The 22,507-nt window shown below is 39.8% G+C and overlaps 2 protein-coding genes across 3 annotated transcripts in view; one reads left to right on the plus strand and one right to left on the minus strand.

The window, feature by feature from the left end:
* Positions 1–9,848: 9,848 nt before the first annotated feature.
* On the minus strand, positions 9,849–21,905 carry RIDA (reactive intermediate imine deaminase A homolog). Its single transcript, XM_032316332.1, has 6 exons — positions 21,678–21,905; positions 14,895–15,000; positions 12,814–12,868; positions 12,520–12,588; positions 11,626–11,681; positions 9,849–10,423 (listed from the first exon to the last, which is right to left on the minus strand). Exons 1-6 carry the CDS (start codon positions 21,740–21,742, stop codon positions 10,361–10,363), a joined length of 414 nt encoding a protein of 137 aa, XP_032172223.1. The 5' UTR covers positions 21,743–21,905; the 3' UTR covers positions 9,849–10,360.
* Positions 21,906–21,938: 33 nt separating this feature from the next.
* POP1 (POP1 homolog, ribonuclease P/MRP subunit) overlaps positions 21,939–22,507 on the plus strand; it is a 37,662-nt gene continuing 37,093 nt past the window's right edge. For both annotated transcript variants that reach the window (XM_032316330.1, XM_032316331.1), the window contains exon 1: positions 21,939–22,053. The gene's annotated coding sequence lies outside the window, so the exon portion shown is untranslated. The remainder of the gene's footprint in view (positions 22,054–22,507) is intronic.

The following is a 22,507-nucleotide window of genomic DNA, read 5'->3' on the forward strand; positions in this document are numbered from 1 at the left end:
AAGTTCTCCCTCCCTTATCTTTAGTCCTTCCATGAGAAGATAAGTTTTCTTGCATATACTTCCACAAGAAGGTGATACATATGCCATGCTTTATGCCTCTGCTAAAACATAAGTGTGTATTTATATCCACATTTTAAAAGACAAATAAGAATTTACATAGCCCTTGTGTTGTGAAAAGTACACGTAAAACGACTAATCTATCCTTTCCCGTGTTAGAATTTTTCTCTTTTGCCAAGACCGACCGACAGCATAGCCCAGGGCATTCTTCACTCTGAGAAGAGGTCTTCAGTTTTGCCCCAAATTTAAAACATAGAAGTTGGACCAAAGGCTTGAGCTGTTTTGTCATGAACTAATAGAGGAACTGTCATTGGGGGTGAATTCTTTCATCCTGGGGTGCTATATAGCCCCAGGATTGTAGCCCCATTTGTGTTCTACTAAGCTAGTTGCAGTATTTTCTACAAATAAGTGGGAGGGAAATGGTGAAGAAATGATTTGCCGGCGGGCAGTCCCAGGAAGGAATGAATGTTTGATTTACCAACAGAGGGCGCCAGTCGCAAGGCTAAGAAATACCCAGTCTCCTCCAGAACTCGAGCCCAGAAGCTGTGCCCTGGGGTGGGGGGAACCAGGAGAGGAATACGTCGCCAACCTGTGACCTTTATTGCCTTTTCCATTTGGGCTTTGGAGTAGGAGCTCTTAACCTAGCTTGGAGCAGTCAAAACACCCAAATCCCTCTTAACAAAGGCTTTTTTGTTCCACACTTGCCCTTGAATTAAGAATAAGAATGGCTTTCAAAGGAAATGGTGTCGTGTCCCCTTCCGGTCCTGTCCCTACCCCCTACACCCCCCCCCCCCCCATTTAATGAATCCAAGAGCAAAGGATAGTCATGGCCAAATAACCCTGATAGGGTTTGTATCAGTGCTCTTCAGGAAACTACAAAAACTTGTTTGAGCACCTAACATTACAAACATCTCACTTTTGTAAAGACGATTTGCTGACCACTTGTCAACATCATAAAGCCATTCATTAGCTCACCCCCATGTATAAGGCAAAGGGAGAACGATCCTCTCCTTTTTCTCTCCCCACACCAAATAGCAGGGCATGGCTGTGCCTGAAAGGTTCAAAGCGTTTGCCCACAAGGTGTCATTTAATCTAAAACTCTTGTCAGCTCCTCGCTTCCTCAGAGAGGAGTTAAGTTAATGAGCATTTGGTTATACTTGCAAGGTTTTATTTTTTTTATTTCTTATTTTTTTAAAGATTTTATTTATTTATTTGGCAGAGAGAGAGATCACAAGTAGGCAGAGAGGCAGGCAGGGTGGGGGGGGGGAGCAGGCTCCCTGCTGAGCAGAGAGCCCAAGGTGGGGCTCCATCCCAGGACTCTGGGATCATGACCCAAGCCGAAGGCAGAGGCTTTAACCCACTGAGCCACCCAGGCACCCCACTCACAAGGTTTTAATTACAGAAACAGAATCAGTATAATCCTAGACAGCAGCTCACAGGGATGGAATTTCTCTTTCCAGCTGTTACTATCAACAAAAGTTAGGGAACTCCCTGGCATGACTAATCCCGTGAAGAATCACACTGGAGGCGGTTAGCTTCATTTCAGTGATACCACTCAGCAGACTTATTGGACAGTATAGGGAATACTGTAAGCTCACACCCATATCATTATTTCTGTGACTAATGAAAGAAGTCTCCAGACATCAAAGCCAGATTTTAATAACTTTTGAAGGTGGAAGAAGGTTTAATAATGTGCTAAATTGAGATGAATAAACATGATTTTCCTACCTACTATTGGGAACAGATATCAGCAGGCCTCACCAGTTTCCAGAAAAAAACAGTTCTGAGAAACCAGTTAGGGATGCTATTTTTTTTTTTTAAAGAATTGAAGTATAATTGACAAAGGGATACTCACTTTGGTTTGAAATCTGCCTCATTTTTTTTTCCTGTAGAACATAGGTGGTTCTCTGATTTTTTAAAATAAAAGTAACCAGCAAAATATCGTGCTATTATATACATTTATGAAAAAAGTAATGCATATTATATTGAGTTGATTTATGCAACCCTGATTCCAAACATTTAAAAAGAATTATTCATGGTAGGGAGAGGGTGGTGGGGTTATGGACATTGGGGAGGGTATGTGCGATGGTGAGTGCTGTGAAGTGTGTAAACCTGGCGATTCACACACCTGTACCCCTGGGGCTAATAATACATTATATGTTGATAAAAAGTAAAAATTTTTTAAAAAAGAATTATTCAAGGACAAGAACAGATGCTTTTCTATGGCAGCTGAGCTGCTTGAGAGGGGCTTTGGGTTGGGAATGGTTTCTTTCTTTCTTTTTTTTTTTTAACATTTTATTTATTTGACAGAGAGACACAGCTAGGGAGGGAACACAAGCAAGGAAATGGGAGAGGGAGAAGCAGGCTCCCCGCAGAGCAAGGAGCCTGACACGGGGCTTGATCCCATGATCCTGACCCGAGCCAAAAGCAGACACCCAATGACCGAGCCACCCAGGCGCCCCACAAGGTGACTTTTCTGACCATCACCACCCTCCCAGGAGTTCAGTGAGGGCACGGACTAACTAATTCAACCATAGATAGTAGTTATTCAGTCAATCAGTCCAGATTTGCTTCATGTTTTCTGGATATTAGAGTTTTGTTTAAAAAGTATCTTTGGTAAAAATAACACTGGTATTTTCTAAATACTTGAATGTGACATAATGATTATTTAGGTGATAATTCCAAGGAGGGATTTATTATTAAAATAATCATTTTTTTCTTAGTATGAAATGAATACATGTTCATGGTAGAAACTTCAAACAATATAAATTTTAAAAGATGAAATCTAAATGTTTCACATGATTGGGTCAGTCAAAAATCATGTTGATGTATTTTGGAGGGCTTCTTTTTCCTGTTAGCATCACAAAATACAAAGTTAGCCAAAGCTCAACTATTAATAGAACTTTAAGTCTATTGAACGGCTGAATGCAGCATTTCTGGATTTTCCTCATTGGATTCTATGAGGGATAATAGGTTTTAGAGAATGTTCCAGTAATACTTGCTATGTTGGTAAATATTGATTAGTGCTATAGGGAGAGAAGCTGTGCCCAAGTATATTAGCACTTAGCTGACCACAATTTATGATAATTTTTGATATCTTAGGGAAAAACACTGCAACTTAATATTTTATTTGGAATTACTTTTAATGCTAACTGCTAACCCAATGTTATAGAAAAGACTGTAAGCTCTTTAGCAGGCAGAGAAAGTGCCCTACTGAGCCTAGTATAAATTTGGCACTCGGTAAATATTTGTTGATGACCAATGGTTTTTATTCTTATATAATCTTGATGATTTCCTCAGAATTGAATATAACTGGCTGTAGAGGAAAACATGGCCAAAACTTTTATAGAATTATTTTGTACTGCTGGTTCAATATTTACAATTTTGATTGAATTTTTATTAGAAATAAAATGTTTGAAAGTTTTTTGTGGCGTATTTTCTATCTGAGTTTTTATTACAGAAACACACAAAATTACCTTTGACTCATTGTATCCTTCCATAAGAAAAGTATTTTTTAAATCACACCCTCTGTGAAAGGTAAGGAATCTGCCGATAGCCGAGAAAGATGGGTGACTCCTTTTAGACATCGCATGATCCATTAGTGATAACACATTTTGAAGAGATTGCTATTTCTGTATGTTTGAAAGACTAACAGGAAATAAATTGTTCTTTTTCACGTTTAGCAAAATCTAGTGATTCTCCTTTGGTGTGGAAAGAAGACTCAAAATCCCAACGCAGCTGGGGCGCCTGGATGGCTCAGTGGGTTAAAGCCTCTGCCTTCGGCTCAGGTCGTGATCTCGGGGTCCTGAGATTGAGCCCCGCATCGGGCTCTCCACTCAGCAGGGAGCCTGCTTTCCCTCTCTCTCTCTGCCTGCCTCTCTGCCTGCTTGTGATCTCTGTCAAAAAAAAACAAAACAAAACAAAACAAAAAACCCAACCCAGCCACTAACAAGTTGGTTAACTTGGGTACCAGCATTTTATTTCTAGCTTTTATTTTCTAGGGTTTGATTTGAAGCCAAGACCTATATAACTGTGCCCCTTAGGCCCAGCCTGGCCTGGTCTAATTTCCTGGCCAGTCACAGAGATTGGTTTAAGAATGGGCCCCTAACCTGAACTGGACAAATCAGACCTTTCTCTGGGAAGCTCCTGCCAGAGATAACAGAAAATGATGTCTTAGTGCGGGTGTTAGGACCTTATGAGTCTGTATGCCTGGGCCTGCAGCTAGTTCCCCTAAGAGACAGCTGGAGCCAGGACATTTCTGGAGTATGCATGCATAAATAAAGCCAGCTGTACTCTGGGCTTCTCTGCTACACAAGCCTATGAATTCCTTTCCACTTACACTAGTATGAGTTGGGTTTCTGTCACTTACACATAAGAGTCTTGATATTAAAAGTAGAAAGAGGGGGCGCCTGGGTGGCTCAGTGGTTAAATCCTCTGCCTTCGGCTCAGGTCATGATCTCAGGGTCCTGGGATCAAGCCCCATATCGGGCTCTCTGCTCAGCGGGGAACCTGCTTCCTCTTCTCTCTCTGCCTGCCTCTCTGCCTACTTGTGATCTCTGCCTGCCAAATAAATAAATAAAATCTTTAAAAATAAAAAAAAGTAGAAAGAGGTGTTTTACAAATGAGCTGGAGAAAATATTAACTATCACAGCAGAAATGAATTATGATGAAAAGATATACTAGAAAGGATCAACAGAGCCCTAAAACAATTTTGTACAAATATTAGTAAAGTTGATAAGCTTCTGGACAAGACTGATTAAAAACAAAAACAAAAACAAAACAGAAGCCCAAATAAGCCATATTAGGATTCAAGAGATTGGAAAAATGCCTACAAGTGTGAAAATTTAGATGAAGGGCGGAAATTCCACAACAATGTAAATTACCAAAACTGACTGAAGGAAAAACTAGAAAATCTGATTGTTCCTGCTACCATGAAAGAAATCGAATCAGAATTTCACAAATTCTCCCCAAAGAAAACTATCCAGCCCAGACTTTTTTTTTTTTTTAAGGATTTTATTTCTCTGACAGAGATCACAAGTAGGCAGGGCGGGGGGAGGCAGGCTCCCTGCCGAGCAAAGAGCCCAATGTGGGGCTCCATCCCAGGACCCTGGGATCATGACCCACACTGAAGGCAAAGGCTTTAATCCACTGAGCCACGCAGGAGCCCCAAGCCCAAACTTTTTAATAGGTAAATTCTATCAAATGTTCAAGGATAGATGGTTCACAACCAGGAGGGAGAAGCCAATCTCACGGATGAACATAGATGTAAAGATCCTAAACAAAATGTATCACTCTAAATTTGAGGGTACAAAACATATAAATACACACACACACGAACATATATAAACACATATATTGACCAAGTTGAATTTATTTTAGGGGAGGTTGGTTCTATATTATAAAAAATTTATCAGTTGTATTTAACATATTACCAAGGTGAATGAGAACAATCATGATGATGTTACAGATACAGAAAAAATTCAGTAAATTTCAAGTCACTTTGAACTCCAGTATCATCTCAGTGACACCTTCTCTTTCCACTGACCTTTTAATTTTTTTATTTTTATTTTTTTTAAAGATTTTATTTATTTATTTGACAGAGATCACACGTAGGCAGAGAGGCAGGCAGAGAGAGAGGAAGGGAAGCAGGCTCCCCGCTGGACAGAGAGCCCGATGCGGGACTCGATCCCAGGACCCTGGGATCATGACCTGAGCCAAAGGCAGAGGCTTTAACCCACTGAGCCACCCAGGCACCCCCACTGACCTTTTTAAATTTGTAATCCCCGGGGCTCCTGGGTGGCTCATTGGGTTAAAGCCTCTGCCTTCGGCTCTGGTAGCTGCTCAGCGGGGGCCCTGCTCCCCCCTTCTCTCTCTCTGCCTGCCTCTCTGCCTACTTGTGATCTCTGTCAAATAAATAAATAAAATCTTAAAAAAAAAACAACAAATTGTAATCCCCAACACTCTCCAACTCCTCTTGCTTTACTTTTCCTTACAGCTCTCCACAAGCTAACATAATTTTTTGTTTAACTTTTAAAAAATTGTGGGAAAACATACATAACAAAATTTACCATTTTAGCTCTCCTTAGATACCTAATCCAGTGAATTAAATACATTCACAATGTTATGTAACTATCACATTTCTGAAACTCTTGCATCACTTGCAGCGGGAACTCTGTACTCATGAAGCAATAGCTCCCCCTGCCCTCCACCCAACCCCTGGTAACCTCTACTCATTCTGTCACTACCAATTTGCCTAATGTGTAATTTACCAGTTTTCTTATTGTCTGTTCACTAGAAGTTAAGCTCCCCGAGGGCAAGAGTTTTGGGCTCTTTATTTCAAAATTGACAGCACTCATGACAATTAAATATTCATGGAAGGAAAGAGGGAGGGAAGGAAGAAGGGAAGAAAGGACTTTTAGCGAAGTAGAGCTAGAAGGAAACCTTGATCTAGTAAAAGGAATATAATAAAAATCCTGTAGCATCACACTCAGCAGTTAAATGTTGAAGACATTTCCTTTAAAAACAAAAAATGCAAGTGATTTTACTTTTTACTTCAGAAAATTGGAAAGGAAGATTATTTGTTTAATGACTCAAACGTATACAGGAAGAATTGATAAATGCAAAATTCAGGATATTGGTTTCCTGAGATGCGTGGGAGGTGGACAGGACTGGAGCATCACGTCAGGTCTTCTACTGCAATAGGAATGTTCTTTTCCTCAAAAGAAAAACATGTGTGGTGGAAGCATGTGTGGTCAATATTCCTTCGTGTCTACTCAGGATTAAAAGACGTTTAAAAAATTTTGAACCCTAATATTAAGTGAAAAGGGCAAGTCAAACATGTTTAGTATATTAATATAAAATGCAAAATCAGGCAAAAGTAAATGATCATTTGTATGCCTAACTTCTATGTGGCCAAACAATAAAGCCAAAGAAGAATGATTAACATAAAATCTGGGACTGCAGCTGTCTTTGGGGGAAGCAACAATAATAGGACTGAGAATGGTTGATATAAGGCTCAGAAAGTGTTGGTCATGTTCCTTTCTTCAGCTGGATTTGGTATTTATTTTATCTACACCATGCATAAAAATTAGTCTCTTTGATAACATAAAAACAAACTGGTTTTATTGGGTAACTTAAATTCAGGCGTCATCCTAGACAAATTTCATCACCTGTCAACATTTTCTCCAGCACATTTCAGGGTGTGGGGTGGAATCTGTCCCTTGCTGATTTACCTGTGTTTGTATTTTTAGGAAATGCTGGTTAACTATGAACAACCATTTTAACTGAAAGGCAACCTTTCTATTTAATACCCTACCACAGACTGCATTGCTACAGTCTTTAAAACACGACAAAGCTTGTTTTTTCTAGGGCATTTTTATGTACAGAATGGACCCATGCATACTCTCTCTCCCCATGGCCCACAGTCTTCCTGATTATTAACATTTTCATGAGTGTGGTCCATTTGTTACAACTGATGAACCAACACTGATACACCCTGTTAACCGAAATCTCGAGTTGACACTGGGGTTTACTGTTTGTGTTGTTCATTCTATGCTTTGTGACAAATGCATAATGCTTGCATCCGCCAAGCCTGTACCCTACAGATGAGTTTCACGGTCCTAAAAAGCTCCTGTGCTTCACCTCTTTCTCCCTCCCCTACCCCCTCCACCGCTCCCCAAACTGGTGACAATCACTCATCTTTGACCGTCTCCACGGTTGTGCCTTTTCTAGCATGTCGGAGTTGGGACCACGCTGTATGGCACCTCTTCACACTGGCTTCTTTCACTTAGCAACGTACAGTCACACAGTTCATGTCTTTTTGTGGCTCGGCAGCTCATTTCTTGTTGTCGAATAACGGCACGGCTCCTGTGATGATCCTCACCATCACAGCTGCGGGCCAGGCGTTATTCCAAGTGCTTTGTACACATCAGTTCGACCCTTACAACTTTACAAAGTAGGTACTGCTATTATCTCCATTTTACAGATGAAACAGACATGTTAGAGAAGAAACAAAACAGAGAACTTAAAATAACTTGCCCCAAGTTATAAAGCATAGGAATGGTGGAAGATTTGAACTCAGGTAGTCTGGCTCGAGAGTCCATACCCTGAAGCACTCGACTATTCGGCTTCATCTAAAGATGTCCAAGAGAATGTCCAGTGCCTAATTTTGTTTTATCAGCTCACACTCCCATAATCCCCAACTTTGCCTACTTAAGAGTTGTCATACTCAGTCTTTGTTAATAAGGTCAGTTATCCAGCAGCAGAAAATTTCCTACCTGGCACATTATTCCCTACAATCCACAATTCCCCAGTATTGCTGAATACACGTAGCTCTTTTTGAGCCTTTCCTGTATGCTAACCTCTGTGAAGTCATTTTTATATACATTATTTTATTTCATCGTTATGATATCCCTTTGAGGAGGTGCAATTATCTCTCAGGAAACTGAGGCTTAATTAAGGAGCTTAAATACCTAGCTGAAGGTCATAGAGCTAGTTAAGTGATAGATGCAGGCCTCAAACCTCACTTACTCCAAAGTCTGTGCTCTAAAAACTGTTGCCTTAACTGCCTCTAGTATCATCTTTTGGTTGACTAAGCTTTCTGAATTAACATGACTTTTTTTTTTTTTTAAAGATTTTATTTATTTATTTGTCAAATGGAGATCACAAGTAGGCACAGGAGCAGGCAGAGAGAGGAGGAAGCAGGCTCCCTGCTGAGCAGAGAGCCTGATTCGGGGCTTGATCCCAGGACCCTGGGATCATGACCTGAGCCGAAGACAGAGGCTTTTAAGCCACTGAGCTACCCAGGTGCCCCTAACATGACATTTCTATAAGAAGCTGCAATATTTGTGAAACAACTTAGAAGTGGGTCACCAAATTATCTTTATAAAAGTGGGATGCTTGTAATGTTTGATGCCCTAATAAGCTCTTGCACACCCAAGAATGGTATGCGTATGTATGAGAATTTATAAGAATATTATAGCGTTGCTGTAATACCATACTCTTGAAAACACTGAATTGTTTGGAGGAGTGGTTAAGTCACCTGGTGTTATTCTCCCATAAGGATACCCTGCAACAGCTTTAAAAAAATGAGGCAGGCCTATATGCATGTACATGAAAGATCTTCAAGGCAGAAGACAGCAATCTGTAGAATAATATATTCAGTTCCATTATGTGAACAAGCCAAAACCAAGCTGGATGATCAAGTATGGAAAGAACAGAAAACCGCTGGTTATACTCAAAACTCTTAGCAGTGGCTCTCTTTGGGGAGGTAAGTGGAATGGAGAGTGAATGGAGACTATTTCTACATTTTATTTTTTTAAAGACTTTGTTTATTTATTTGACAGAGACACAGCAAGAGAGGGAATATAAGCAGGGGGCGTGGGAGAGGGAGAAGCAGGCTTCCCGCTGAGCAAGGAGCCCGATGCGGGGCTCGATCCCAGGATGCCAGGATCATGACCCGAGCTGAAGGCAGCCGCTTAACGACTGAGCCACCCTGGCACCCCTATTTCTACCTTTTTAATCTATATACTTCTGTGTTGGATTTTATCCTACAGCGAGCAGGTATTCATGTTTGCAGTCTTCTAAATTAAATGACTTTAAAGGAGCAAACACAAAGTGATTATACATAGCTTGATTATAACGGTGTAGAAATGTAGAAATGTACAAAGTCAGAATTAACTTTTGAGAAAAAATAGTTGGGGTTTTAACTTCATGGTCTCCCCCCCACTAGGTAAGGTGCTTTACTGTACAAATTAAACTGTTAAAAAATAAGTGAACAAAATCACACCAAGGAAAATCTGCATGTCTGTTTTATTTCCATTAGAAAAATATTATCTATTAAAATTGTGGTCCACTTTCTTCTCCTTCACTTCTACCATTCGAATTTTAGTACTTTAATTTTACTCAAGTAAAGCAGAATTATATAGCTCATGTGAGAACTAAGTATTTCACATCATTCAATTAACAGGATTTAACTGAACTGCGTGTGCTCTTAATTATGAAGAATAGTAACCCCTCTTTCCTATGATTTATTTCCCTTTCCTTTCATTTATTTGTGTAAAGATGTAACGAGCGTCTCTTTCCCCACATCTAGGAACATGAGTGTGCCTGTGATTTAGGACACCAGTAACTGGAGTTGTCATCTGATCCCCAGTTCAGGCTTAACTCCCCTTATTATATGGTATTTCCATAATGGCCTCAAATGTTTTAAGTCAGTCATATGCTTTCCAATGTCAACTGTAAAAATTAAGATGTTAATCTGAAAACATTGTTAAAATTCCAGACTAAATAACGCTGGGCCCACTTAGAGCGATGCTGTTGTTAGAGGTCCTTGGACAGCCACTGCCTCAATCTCCACACGGCCTCCCTGCAAGGAAAATCATCAAGCAATGGGTAGGTAATTTTTTACAAATGAAGAGAGCTCTAGAATACCTACTAAAAACATATACAACTGATAATGATACAGCATTATTAACATTACATTTTCCAAAGAAGGGAAGGATAGGGAAGCATTCACGGAGAAGCCCGGACAGGCCAGGCTCCCATGCCAGATGTGCTCATGCGCCTTAGCTCACAGGACGCTCTAGGTAGCTCCGTTAGACAATGTTCTCCCTTCCATCCAGAGAAGGAAGCTTGGAGAGGGGGTTTTAACCTGTCCCAGGACACCATGCTACATGGCAGAGGTTCAAACCCATGTCTTGAGATTCCAAGTTCAGAGCTCCTTCTACTACACCCAATACCTTAGTTTGAGAATACTGACCACTCCAAGTAACAACCGATTAAAACAAAAACATACCACTCACAGGAGACAAATTATCTTTACAGGGAAGTCAGTAGGCTGCTTTTTTTGTAGGTAGGAATATTGTGCTGCTAGGGGCTTCTCATCACATTCGAATATCACGGTAACAATGGTGAGAGAATATGGGGGACATGGGTTTTGAGATTATTTTTCGAATGGAAGTCTGGATGTTTCCTTATGCAAGTGAATTAAAAAAAAAAAAGATTTTATTTATTTGACAGAGAGAGCGAGATCACACGTAGGCAGAGAGGCAGGCAGAGAGAGAGAGGGAGATACAGGCTCCCTGTTAAGCAGAGAGCCCGATGCAGGGCTTGATCCCAGGACCTTGAGATTATGACCTAAGCTGAAGGCAGAAGCTTTAGCCCACTGAGCCACTCAGGTACCCCTCAAGGGAAATTTTTTTATTGCAGAGCTCACTACCCTGGTTCAGGGTATAGTCTCTTAAGTATGTGAAAACAATACAGCTGCTATTTTACTTTTTCTTACAATTCAAGTCCCTCTGATTCTGTTGTGTTCATGTTCATGTGTGACCCTGAGTTCTCATTTTCTTAATTTTTAAGACAAATTTTAAAAATTTCTCAAGTTTCTTAATAACCTCCCCCTGCATATAATATTGGGTATTTCCTTTTAGTCTTTAAGATCCTGGAAATCAGAGATTATTCCTTTTTTTTCTTTAAAAAATTTCCTGCCAAAGTGCTTAGTTTGTTATACTCAGAAAACAACATAGAAATTTATAACCATGTACATTAGTCAGTTTAAGATGTACTTACTTTGGGCAAAGCAGCAACCTGGTAAGCAGCTCTTGCAGGAAAACTATCCTTGAAATCTAAATGTGAAAGAATTTCATTTTAGTTTTCAGACCCTGTATTGTGACTACACAATTAAGACTCTGGTAAGTGCTTCATAGATCTGTCCATTCTTAGGTATAAGCAACACTAAGAAAAGCTCACTTTCATATCTGTTTGATAAAATGTTTTGCCCTATATTCTTATGATATTGAATACTTTTTATGATATTCATAATAATATTCATAATATTATAATATATATTATTACATATAATATATAATAATATTCATAATACTCATATTGAATACTTTATGATACTCGAATACTTTCTGGAAAAAAATGAAAGTACATCCTTTGAGACTTTGATCTTGTTTGATATGAATGGGATCTTATGTTTAAAGCAATACTTACTGCTGTATGAACTCTTATTTAAGCATCCCAACAACTCTTTAAAGCTTTATCCCTATTTTGCATGTGAGGAAACCAAAGCATAAAAAATGTTAATGAACCAGCTAATGATTCTGAGAACAGAGGTGGTGGTGAGGCCTTATCACAGCAGTAAAAAATATAATCTCTGTGTTAAAAAAGTCATCAGGAGGGCTTAAAAAACCTGAGAAGCGTGTAACAATATTAAGCTTGGGGAAAATGAATTTGTAGGGTTGTAGTATATTCTCCTAGGGAGTGCCATAGAAATGTCTTAGATCTTTTTCGTGGGGCCTCACTGCATGTTCTCAATCTGACTGTTCTTTTGGGACAGAATCTATGACCATTTCTTTAGCATCTCCTATCACTCTTGATGCCTAACAGACACTCAGTAAGGTTAAAAGATTCATGTCTTGTTAAAATGGAATACAGCAGCAACGCCAGATTCCTTACACTGTTTGTAGACGTCATTGACAGTGTTGAAGTCATTCATGTCCGCCAGCAAAACAGTTGTTTTTACCACTAGAAGAGAGAGACATTGTTAGCAGGTTCAGCTTTTCGGTCTCACCCAAAACATTACTGAGAGAAACATACAGTTCTGAAGGTCTTGATTAAAATGGGCCTGAAATTAAAACAACTTTCAAAAGCAAGGAAGATGTGGCAAGATGTATTACTGAGTGCTCTGTGCTCTTCAAAAAGCCCGCAGAAACATCAAACAGTAATCTGAAGGAGGATCAATTCGCTCACCGTTAGAGAAGTCACAGCCTGCGGCTTTCAGAATTTCGCCCATGTTTTTAAGAGCCTAGGAAGCAAGGTGAGAAAGGCCAAAGGCACTAATGTTATATAGCAAAGCTTCAATTCAATGCAATTAATCAATTTCTGCTAATAACCCCTCGAATAGCTTACGCTGCAGAAAAACTCTCCCGTTCTAGGAAATTCTATTCTTTCTAGGCCCACCTTTACACAATCGAATTGCTTCTTGGCTTTTGTTTAACAGAAATGGTTCTTTCTGACATACAGTGAGACTTTGTCTCTTTTTGTGAATAAAAAGACAAGACTCAGGTTTCTTCTTCAGTGTTTGAGTGTGTGAAGTTCTCAGCCGATGTTCACTCAGCTGAAACAGAGAAAGCCCCTAGAGTTCCTAATCATCACTTGGAGGATAAGTATGAGCTGGGAGCATTAAAACATACTTTCTTTTATTTATTTATTTTTAATTTAATTTTATCTTTTCAGTGTTCCAGGATTCATTAAAACATATTTTCTTTTAAAGCAAAAATTCACTTTAAAGAGTACTTCTGTCTTTTTCTCAAAAAAAATCAGTAAACTAAGTATATGTTCGACACTCTGGACTTTGGAAAAACATTTTTCACTCTTTCCTTAACGTATTATTTTTTTCAATTCATTGCTCCCCTCCACTTTACTGCTCACATTATAATATTTGATATATATATTTTTAAAATCCATCTTCTAAACAGGTAACATACGGATATGGCAAAGAATTCAAAAGCTATTAAAAAGCATATCCATTGAAAGGATGTTTCTCACCCCGACTGCCCTTTGCCCAGTTTCCTTCAGAGGGAACCACTGCTTCTGGTTTCTTGTGTATCATTGTGGAGACAGTCAGTGCTTATACCAGCATGAACAGGAATGTGCACACACCTGCAGATGGTAGCACGCTGTGCAAACTGTTTCGCATCTTGGTTTTATTTTATCACGTATCAATTTACCTTGGGGGACTTTTCTGCATTAATTCAATGTATGGCTCCAGCATGATTTATTTCACTAGTTCTTACAGACAGACATTTGGTTTGTTTTGTGTCTTTGGATAATACCAATGACTCAGTGAATGCATAAAATTATAATTTAATTCTATTTATTGGATTAGAATTGTACTCCCCACTCTTATTTAGAAAAACACATTACACATCATCTTTGATAGTTCTTACTAACAAATGTTGACTTTTACTTTTGTGGTGTTTTTCTTGTAGGTCAGTGGCCCTGATAAGAAATTTCCCAATTAAGGGACGCCTGGGTAGCTCAGTCTGTTAAGCATCTGCCTTCAGCTTAGGTCATGATTCCAGGGTCCTGGGATTGAGTTCTGCACTGAGCTCCTTGCTTGGCGAGGAGCCTGCTTTTCCCTCTGCCTGCCACTCCCCCTGCTTGTGCTGTCTCTTTCTCTCTCTGACAAATAAATTTATTTATTTTTATTTTTATTTTATTTTTTTTAAAGATTTTATTTAAATTTATTTATTTTTAAAGATTTTATTTTTTTATCTGAGAGAGACACCATTAGCAGGGGGAGAGGCAGAGGCAGACTCCCTATGAGCCCCACTAACACAGGGCTCAATTTCAGGACCCTGGGATCATGACCTCAGATGAAGGTAGATGCTTACTTGACTGAGCCACCCAGGCACCCCATAAATAAAATCTTGAAAAAAAAAATCCCAATCCATGTAGAAGTGACAAGATACTATCTGATTTCAATACTTTGAGAGTTAAGTAATTTACTGAGATAATGGACACAAAATATTATATCAGTTTTAGGTATATAATATGATTCAATAATATGTATATACTGTAAAAGGATAACCACAGTTTAGTGAATACCCAATAATTCAGGTTTGAAGTCACCTTAGACGGTAGACTTTTGCTTGTTAAATGATTCCTCAAATTTCGAACTTTCTACTGACAAAGAACTGTCTTCAATCAATCAGTAAGTAACTCTGAAAGCATTTACCTGATAATCTCTATAAAAAATGTCAGCCAAATGGATGCTTAACACGAAAAAGTGGTAAAGAAGAGAATTTCAAATGTGAAAAATGACTTACTTGTTTGGCTTCTTCTGCCACCCCTCCTGGCACGAGCTGTCCACTTGCAGGGTCCATGCCCAGCTGTCCTGAAATGTAAATGGTCCTGTCGACTAACACGGCTTGACTGCAATAAAAAGAGACTGGGTGTATGTATAAGATACAAAATATGAAATTCAATGCTCAAAGATTTCTTTGCTAAGACACATAAAGCACAAAATGTCAAATAAAATAATTAATAATTGGACTTCATTAAAATGAAAAAGACTTGCTTTTTGAAAGAGATCTTTAAGAAAGTGAAAATAGAAGTCACAGATTGGGAGAAAAGATTTGCAAAACATATATCCAACAAAGAACTTGTATCCAGAATATATAAAGAACTCTTATAATACAGTAAGAGAAGATAACCCAGTAAAAAAATAGGCAAGTGATTTGAAAAGATATTTCATAAAAGAAGACACATGAAGAACTAGGGAGTACAAGAGCTAGGGAGTTCAACATTTTTACTCACTAGAAAAATGCAGTGCAAAGCCATAATAGATACCACTATCCACAAGTAGAGGTCACATAAGTATTGGTGAAGATGGGAAGCAACGAGAACCCTATACATTGCTGGTGAGAATGCAAAACAGTACACACTTTGGAAAACAGTTTGGCAAATTTCTTAAAAACTTAAAATACATACTTAACCTGCAACCCAGCAATTTCTTTCCTAGGCAACTACCCCAAATAAATGAAAATATATGTCCAAAGACCTTCTATGGAATGTTCAGAACAGCACTATTCACAAAAGCAAAAAAGAAAAACAAAAAATTTTTAAAAATCCGGAGATATCCAACCAAAGGCTATATAGTATTTGATTCCACTTCCATGAAATTCCAGAAAAGACAGAATAGCAGCAGAAAGTAGATTAGTGCCTTCCTAAATCAGTGGGGATTGACCACAAATGTATGGTATGAGAGATTTTTGGGGGGTGACGGAAATGTGCTGAAACTTGCCTGTGGTGGCAGGTACACGAGTCCAGACACCTACAAAAACTCATGGAACTCTAAACTTAAAAATGGGGGAATTTTTTTTAAAAAGGTGAATTTTAATGTAACTTATACCTCAGTAGAACTGTGAAACAACAAAAACACAATGCCAAGAGCACCCTAAGAAAATAAGTAAATATTCTCAGACAAGATTCATCTGGAAGGGTACACACTTCATTTCTGCCAAGTGCTTGCTTTTGGAAATGACTTGTGTAATGAGGACACTAGATTTCAGAATTAGGATAAAATAACAAGAAAGAGAATAAGCCACACTGAGACCTGAAAAAGAACCAAACACATCAACTTCAATTTTTTAAAAAACTTTTTGGATAAAGAAATCCTCTCTCTCTTTTTAGCTGTGGTAAAAGGTATTTACCATTTTAACGATTTTTAGGTACACAATTCAGTGGTAATAAGTGCCACCATTTCTAAAATTTGATAAAGAAACCTTAGTAGCAGTTTAAATTCAGAAGTAAAATATGTTGTACCATTTCCATGCTTATCTAGTAATAGCATCTCCTCATTTCTAATTTTATATTTCCAATATTACATCCTCATTTCTAATCTAGTTCCCTATGGCGTTTTCCAATATGCTCCAAGCTTTCTTTTATTTCATGATGTTTCCCCTGATTTTCCTGAGCATATGTTTTTTTCTTTATAATTTAAACAATGGCATTTATGTATGTATGGATGTATGTAAGCTCTGTGCCCGATGTGGGGCTTGCACCTATAACTCTGAGATCAAGAGTTTATCAACTGAGCCAGTCAGGGGCCCTCTAAATTTTTAAAAGATTTTGAAGAAGGTAACATTCCATGGTTAAAAAATCTAGAAACTATTCAAAGAATCTCAATGAAAAATCTCCTCCCTTCTTTCCTTATCTTCTTCCTGCTTCATTTCCAGTCTCTACAGATAACCAGTGCTCTTCTTGACAGAGTCTTCCAAAGTTTCATTTATATGCAAATAAAAATGAATATATTTATCTTCTTCCTGTTTGTACATGTAGTATACTAAGCTCTTTTTTTAATACAACATGAAGTGTATTAAACCGTTCTCTACATTTTGCTTTTTTTGCTCAACAGTATTTCACGACCTTCCCATAACTGTATATAGAATACATCCTTACTCTTTTAACAGTTGTGTAGTATTTCACCCTGTGGACATACTTTAACTAGTTACTTTTGATTCCAGTACTTTGCTATTGTAAACAAAACTACACTGAAAACCATCACACATACATTTTCCCTGGGCAGGTAACTAAGCCTTTTCTTCATCTAAACCTCAGAGGAGCTTTTCCTATACCACGTGCAGGATCCTGCCTCACAGCATAGCTCAGTCTGTTATCTTATCTCTGGGGTATGCCAGACTGTAAACTCCCGGATTACGGATTACGAGATCGTGTCCCACTTTCTCCAGCTGCACAGGGCCCAGGTGACTCCTTGCACATAGTGGGCACACAATACCTTCTTGTTGATGTTTTGCTAATGACTTACTAACTTAAATGACTTTGACTGTCAGTAAAGAATCTTTTTAGCAGGACCTACTGGCTTATTGTGTGGGCTTTGAAGCTTGGAAAAGGGTAGATCTAAATTTGGTAACAAGATTTAGAAAGTCTAGAAATTCTTCTCAACTATCTGGCTTTCACCCTGGCCCAGAAACAGGTAACTACTGAATTTGTTAATGTGTAAGCTTTTCTCAAGTTGAAAAGTATCATCAGCTAACAAGGTTTCTTATTAACTGTCCTGTGTAGAACTAGGCTACCCTAGACCCTTTGCAAAAGTAACTTCAGCTCTCCCCATATATGAAACATAGATTAAGCCCATATACATTACCATTGGTCAAAAAATTTGTGATAGTAAAAAGGAGTTCATTTATTCTTAGAAAATTAACAGACGTCTAAGACTATCTGACCTATGTGAGTTAATCTCTTACAGATTAGTAAAGAGATCGTTCACAAAGGTAATTAAATAGCTGACCCTCTGATCATTGCATCCTACTATCCATAGACAAGTCATTAGACTCTAAAATATTTAAAAGTCTACTGTTCCATTTCCAGGTCAAAGGGTAGTAACACTTTCAAAAGCACCTTAGTAATAATTCTCATACTATAATCTCTGCCACCTGGACTATCACTTCCAAATTTCACGACTATTTTGGTGGTGTGCTGGCAAAATGGAAAGCCAGGCAATGTGATGTTGAAATCTCTCAAGGTTCCGTCCTGATTTGAAAAGTGAAATGCGCTGAGCTGATTAGCCAATTGGTGACAACACCCTGTCTGTCACAAGGCCAGGGACTGGAGGTTCAACACATTTAAATTCTTCCTGAAGACCAGAATTTTCAAACTGTGCTCACTACCAACTCCATGCACAAAAATTGGTTTCCAAATGGTTCTTCAAATACGTCCAATTCACTTTATGAGGATATGACTAGTTAGTTGGAGTGTGGTTTTCTTCAAGATAAAATATTGAATATTAGCACCATTTTTAGTGGCCTTGTATGATCTCTGGGTAGAAAAAAGCACAAGAGGACAACGTCCTAGGAAGTCTGCCCATAGTGAAGCTGGTTGATGTTTTGTCTTTAATCACACTGGTATATTCATTTGATTCCCTTTTTTTCCCCTTGCAGCTTTAAAAGTTAGCTGACGTCAGGTCAATCAGGAATATTGCTGTTATGCTTGCTTTCCTGAACAAAGTACACACTTGAGGAAGGTCTATGCTCCAGGCTCTATAATCATTTCGTGTTTGTTTCTGGTAAGGGTTGCTTTTGCTCTGAAGTAAAACCAGTGGGTAATGGAGGAAGAGGGACCAGGCAGAGGAGGAAAAAGATTACTGATTTTTTACTTTTATTGCAATACCCCCTGAACTAGTCTTTTTTTTTTTTTTAAGATTTTATTTATTTATTTGACAGAGAGAGATTACAAGTAGACAGAGAGGCAGGCAGAGAGAGAGAGAGAGAGAGAGAGAGAGAGGCAAGCACGCTCCGTGCTGAGCAGAGAACCCGATGCGGGACTCAATCCCAGGACGCTGAGATCATGACCTGAGCCGAAGGCAGCGGCTTAACCCACTGAGCCACCCAGGCGCCCCCCCCCCCCGAACTAGTCTTAATGTCCTTCCCAAATAATTATCAGAGTACTCGAAAAGAAAAGTGATCATGTCACTTCCTCTTCAAAAACATCTGAAGGCTCTTCAGTGCCGACAAAATAAAGTTTCTACTCTCCAGGTTAGAGTTGGGAAGGATCACAATCCAGACTTTGGTAAAAGCTAATTTTTAGCAGGAGACAAAACAACAATTCAGAGTCAAAGTCCAACTCTGAACCAGGGTTTCCCAAAGTATAAGTCACATGCAAACTGAATCACAGTAAGGAAAGGATTCTTTTTTTAATCCTCTTTGAGTTCCTCTGTGGTAGGAGACAGCAAACTAACTGATGAAGATTGAGCTCTAGAGCTCTGCCTAAGTTCAAATTCTGTCACAGCCCATCTTGGTGGCTGACCTTGGGCAACTTATTTAACCATATGTCCATCAGTTTCTTCATCTGAAAAATAAGTACTGTCACAATAACTGTGCACATAAAGCATTAAAGCACCTAGAACAGTGCCTTGTGCTCAGAGAGCATCAGTAAATGTTAGCAATTATGACATCAATCCCCTGATTACATCAAGGAGAAAAGAGATCAATTTTAGAAAAAAAGAAATATATCACTTTTAACAAAGAGAGCTGGCCTCGGGTTCTGAGCCAACTGCAGCAGCTTCCTAGGATTTAATTATGCTTTTTATTTAATTGAGCTTATTTTCTTTTTTCTGTTACCTTCCACTGGGTTGTCTTCTATTTAGAGTACTGTTGTAAAATTTCCTTTTTAATTTTGTTAAAGTGAGCCTGCTTAAATAAAAATGCTAAGTAAATTATGATACAGGTGGTACACAGATTTGGCAAATGGGAAAAAAAAAAGAGAGAAGTCGTAGTTGGATTACTAAAATTTCCTCCAAAATATCTTTGTGCCATGTATTCTTCTACAACTATGCCTCATGTCCTTCCCTCTGACTTCCCGCTTAATTCCTTAACAAAGTAATTTAAAAATCATTTACAACAGTACTATACAGATGGCAAACAGAACCTTCAAAACCCAGCCCAAGGACTACCTCTTGCAGGAGCCCTCCTAGATCTTTTTCTTCCTCTGCCCAAGTTCCATGAATTTCTTTCTTCTCTTTTCCCATCCCTCACCCCTCGACCCTTTACTTCCATTGCATTTTGTTTCTAACCCTGCTATAATAATTATTGTTCCGCACCTCTAAGTGTCATTTCTCACAGCAATGTGGTACAGAAGAGGGAGCTGGGGCTTGTTCAAACCAAGCTCTGCCACTTATGAACTATCTGACCTTGGACAAGTTCACTTTCAGGTTAAGCTTTCTTTTTGCAAAATGAAGATGGGACTCAGAGAAGAAGGAGGTTAGTTGTCATGATGCATGCCCCAAATGAAAATGTTACTTTTTCTTCCCCCACATGCCCGAGTATCTTTCACACTGCTTTAATTCTTACACATTTTTTTGTAGCTTCTGCAGTGCCTGGCATATAGTAGGTGCTCAATATATGCCTATCATAGCTGAAGTGTTTCAGTTGTAGAAGTTTTCCATCTGTGGTTCTTTTAATAGTGAACACACACTATATTTTAAAAAGGAAAAATGAGAAAAGGTTTACACGGTATACTATAGCGAAGAATTTAAAATAACAAAAATTACATTAAGGGAAAAATGTCTCCAAGAAGGCATAGGAGAGGATCTAATTGTTTTAAAGCTGAGACGTTTTAAGGAAAAAAAGAGGGATTTTTTAAAAAAAGAAATTAACCTTTTTATATTTGCAGCATTTCTGACAAGTGGAAATGCATGTACACAGGGTAGGGTTTCTGGCCAGTATACGTATAGTTAGCCAGAGCATGTCAAGTCAATCTTAGGAAACGATTTTTGTTGTGATTTGTATTTGACTTTACTAGTGGGAAATGAGAATGGGCAACGAATTCATAAACATCCCAATGCATTTCGGTATTGGTCGTAAAAAAAAGTGCCTTCGGTAGATGGGCATGTATCTGCTAAGCATTTCTGTGAAAAGAATTCAGCTCTCTCCAGATCCATCTGCTCATGGAATTTACTCCTTTTAATTGAGAGGGTTAGACCAAATATGATGCTAAAATGGAAGCTGTAATCATAAAGTCCACATGTTGTAGTCATTTACACAAGAAGTCCAGAACAGGCAAATTCACAGAAACTGAAAATAGATTAGCGGTTGCCAGGGGTTAGGGGAAAAGACTGGGGAGTGACTGCTAATGGATATGTGCTTTTTTGTTTGTTTGTTTGTTTTTTTGGAGGCGATTAAAATATTCAGAGATTATATAGTGATGGTTGCACTACTTTGTCAGTAGAATTTTAAAAAATCACTGAACTGTACCCTTTAAAGGTGTGAATTTTATGGGTATGTGAATTATATCTCGATAAAATGGTTACCGGAAAAAAAAAAAAAAAATTCAAAACCTGACCGTTTATGGCCGGCGAAGCGCTCTGGCCCTCCAGGTCCGGGGCAGAGTCCCTGGGAGCACAGGCTCCCGCTCTACGGATCTCCAGGTGCGCTGCCTCTTTCCTGAGTTGTTTCCCGGGTTCAGCGAGTTCGAGCTAGGTTAGACGGGATGAAGCCCGCGGCCGGCGACAGCTCTGGCCTGGAGTGGCCGCCGCTCCGGACCCCCGACCCCACATGCCCAGAGTGCATCCGCGCTCCCACACGTCTCGTTACCTGTAGGGACCAATGGCCCCTGGGGCTTTCGCAGTGCTGATCACCTTTCTTATCAGAGACGCCATGGCTAACCCTTTTAGCTTGCTGTCCGTCCCTCCAAGAGAACAAACCCGTACACCGCCTCCAGTAGCGTCTCACCCGGACTAACCAGCCCAGGGTCCAGTCCCCGCAGTAACTCTTCTCCCGGAGCAAGTTCGCTCGGCATTCTGGGAGTTGTAGTCTCAGCAAGGTCCCCGGCCACGTGGAGGCCGCGGGTGCACTGGCGCATGCGCTATGCAGATTGCTCGCCGCACACGTCTCCACGGACGGGACTGTCGCAGAGCCTTGTCATTCTGACTCGGGGAGCCCTGGATTTCTCCCTCAGAGCTTCTGGCAGGTAGGTCGTGCGGGGCTGGTGTGCCTCAGGGTCCGCGAGTTTGGGGGGAGTGGGCGACGGCCCGCGCACCGGCCCAGCTCTCCTCCCAGTTTTCCCTCAGACCCCCCTAACCTCTGGCAGCCTGCGCCTGGGCCCGGCTTGCCGCCCCGCGCCTCCTTCGGCCCCTGAGCTCAAGCCCCCTGCGTTTGTCATTTCTCCGTATTGTCCCGCCGGGCGGACGCCGCCCTTGGAATGGGCTTGCGCCCCCGTCCTGCCGGGCACTCTGAAGGAATGAGTTGAATCATTAAGGGGACCGCGCTGAGATCTGGGCGTCGTCCACCGTCCGCCCCTCCCATATTCCCATTCCTGGGGGCTCCTCCAGCTTTGCAGGGGCTCTGTGCATTCTCCTTAGATCTGAACCGATCCCGAGTGACTGGGGTCTGATTTCAAAAAGGAAGATAAGCTGGTCGCTTGG

This window comes from Mustela erminea, chromosome 16, assembly GCF_009829155.1.
Source record: "Mustela erminea isolate mMusErm1 chromosome 16, mMusErm1.Pri, whole genome shotgun sequence".
NCBI classification, from domain to species: Eukaryota; Metazoa; Chordata; class Mammalia; order Carnivora; family Mustelidae; genus Mustela; species Mustela erminea.